Source organism: Trachymyrmex cornetzi, unplaced genomic scaffold, assembly GCF_001594075.2.
Source record: "Trachymyrmex cornetzi isolate Tcor2-1 unplaced genomic scaffold, Tcor1.1 scaffold406, whole genome shotgun sequence".
Classification (NCBI taxonomy): domain Eukaryota; kingdom Metazoa; phylum Arthropoda; class Insecta; order Hymenoptera; family Formicidae; genus Trachymyrmex; species Trachymyrmex cornetzi.
The window spans coordinates 364,477-366,614 of NW_017298811.1; the positions used below are offsets into that span (position 1 = coordinate 364,477).

A 2,138-nucleotide genomic window follows, 5' to 3' on the forward strand; every position below is an offset into this window, starting at 1 on the left:
TTTTGCCATCCTACTACTACAAATGTAATAATTATTATATAAATATATTAATTATTATATAAATAAAATAATTCTGTAATTTTGACAATAAACGTAGTTACATTGAAAAATTATTTAAATCTTACGTTAATTTCTTAAGCAAATCTGTGAGATTTTGTATTTTCTTTCTTTGACGTCGTACTTTTTGTTGTAAAACTTTTATCATTTTTTGCATTTTTTTCTTTCTTGGCGAATAAGCATCAACTCTCGGAGTTTTAATTCCTTCTATTTCAATTTTTCTACGCTTGATGCATTTTTTATTTAAAAATGATACATCTTCATTTGAATCAATTGATATGCTCCGTTTCTTTGTAGGTTTATTCTGAAAAATATTAATAACATTTTATTTGAATATATATGTACATATAATAACAAATGTACCTTTTGCGAATGTTCAATATTTGAATTATTTTCTATCATTTCTGGCAAATTCTCTGAAATTTCTACAGAAATGTTTTCATTATTGTTACAGCGAAGTGGAATTGCACATTCTTTTAATCTCGGTTTGTATGCACCTGGTCTTATCTCATAATCATTTGGAGTGAAATGATCACTACAGATCACACTATGTTTTTTAGGCTTAAAATTATCTTGTCCAACCATCTCCATCCATTTCTTAAAAATTTCTTCTCTCTTAAATGGGAACCTAACATATTTATAAAATAATTATTTACAGTATAACGTAAATACTTATAAAACATTAAATAAGTATAAATTATTTAAAATTAACCTCAATAACGTAATTTGTCAATTATACTTTCGTAAAATATAGAAATTTGAGATATACTTACGTAAAGAAATGCAAACCTGATCGTCGAACGTTTTTACAATGTTTTACACAACAAACTTGGGGCATTTTTTCAAATTGTATTTTTATTGAACATACACGAAATACGATGTTATTATACGAAATATATACATACTGAACGGAAGTGTCGGCCATTTGCAATGCGGATAATACTGATTGATTACTTCACTCCCCACTACCTAAGTTAGCGATCTAGTGTAGTATAGAAATCTGTGATCCCAACCGAGCTCCAACAACTTTTGTCGAGTCATCAAAGACACATGAAGCCGCGCATTGTCCTGATGAAACACGACGTCCTTCCGATTCGCTATTTCTGGACGTTTTTGTTCAATTGCTGCCTTTAATTCGTCTAATTGGGAACAATACTTCTCTAAATTTATCGTCTCGTTGTTTGGTAAAAGCTCATAATACAGGATCCCTTTCCAATCCCACCAGACACAGAGCATGACCTTCTTTGGATGAAGACCGGCTTTTGGGGTGGCTAAAGGTGGTTCATTCCGCTTTCCCCAAGATCTTTTTCGCTCAAAATTATTATAAATAATCCATTTTTCATCCCCCGTCACTACTCGCTTCAAAAATGGTGTCTCCTCGTTGCGTTTATAGAGCGAGTCGCAAATGGAAATGCGATCCATCAGATTTTTCTCCGTTAAATCGTGGGGAACCCATACATCAAGACGGTTTATGTAGCCAAGCTTCACAAAATACTCGTGGATGGTGGATTTTGACATATTTAACATTTCTGCTAATTTACGTGTCGTATAGCGTGGGTTATTCTCGATCAGTGTTTTAATCTGATCTTCATTTGTGGTGGAGGGCCTACCCAGGCCTTCTTGATCTTTAAGGTTGAAATCACCAGCTTTAAACCTAGCAAACCACTTCCGCACAGTTCTTTCAGTTACAGCACCTTCGCCATAAACAGCGCATATCTCGTTTGCCGCTTGTGTGGCATTTTTGCCTTTCCGGTAAAAGAGAAGCATTAAATGCCTAAAATGCACTTTGTTTTCTTCCATATTTAAAGGCGTATAAAACTGACAAAAATTAACGTATCGTAACCAAATTCTTTTCCAAATATGCCTGAAGTACCGTCTTTTGCGATATGTACGCATGTCATTTGTTTTCAATTGTTCTGATATATTCAGACTTATCCTTACACCACCTACCAAAAATTGGCACAAACTTTCCGGACAACCCTATACAAAGCCATAGAGAATGGACTACGCAATCCGTATCTAAATAGTATTCAATCGTTGTCAACAATAATGAGAGAGAGAGAAACCGTGGAAGACGGCCA

General features: G+C 33.8%; 1 protein-coding gene across 1 annotated transcript; it reads right to left on the reverse strand.

The window, feature by feature from the left end:
* Positions 1 to 1,026: 1,026 nt before the first annotated feature.
* Positions 1,027 to 1,857, reverse strand: LOC108764263 (histone-lysine N-methyltransferase SETMAR-like). The gene has a single exon (XM_018512403.1). The coding sequence runs from the start codon at positions 1,855 to 1,857 to the stop codon at positions 1,027 to 1,029; it is 831 nt and encodes a 276-aa protein (XP_018367905.1).
* Between the last annotated feature and the right edge of the window lie 281 nt (positions 1,858 to 2,138).

Coding starts and splice junctions, on each gene's coding strand:
- LOC108764263 (XM_018512403.1), bottom strand. CDS start 1,857: ATGGAAGAAAACAAAGTGCATTTTAGGCATTTAATGCTTCTCTTTTAC.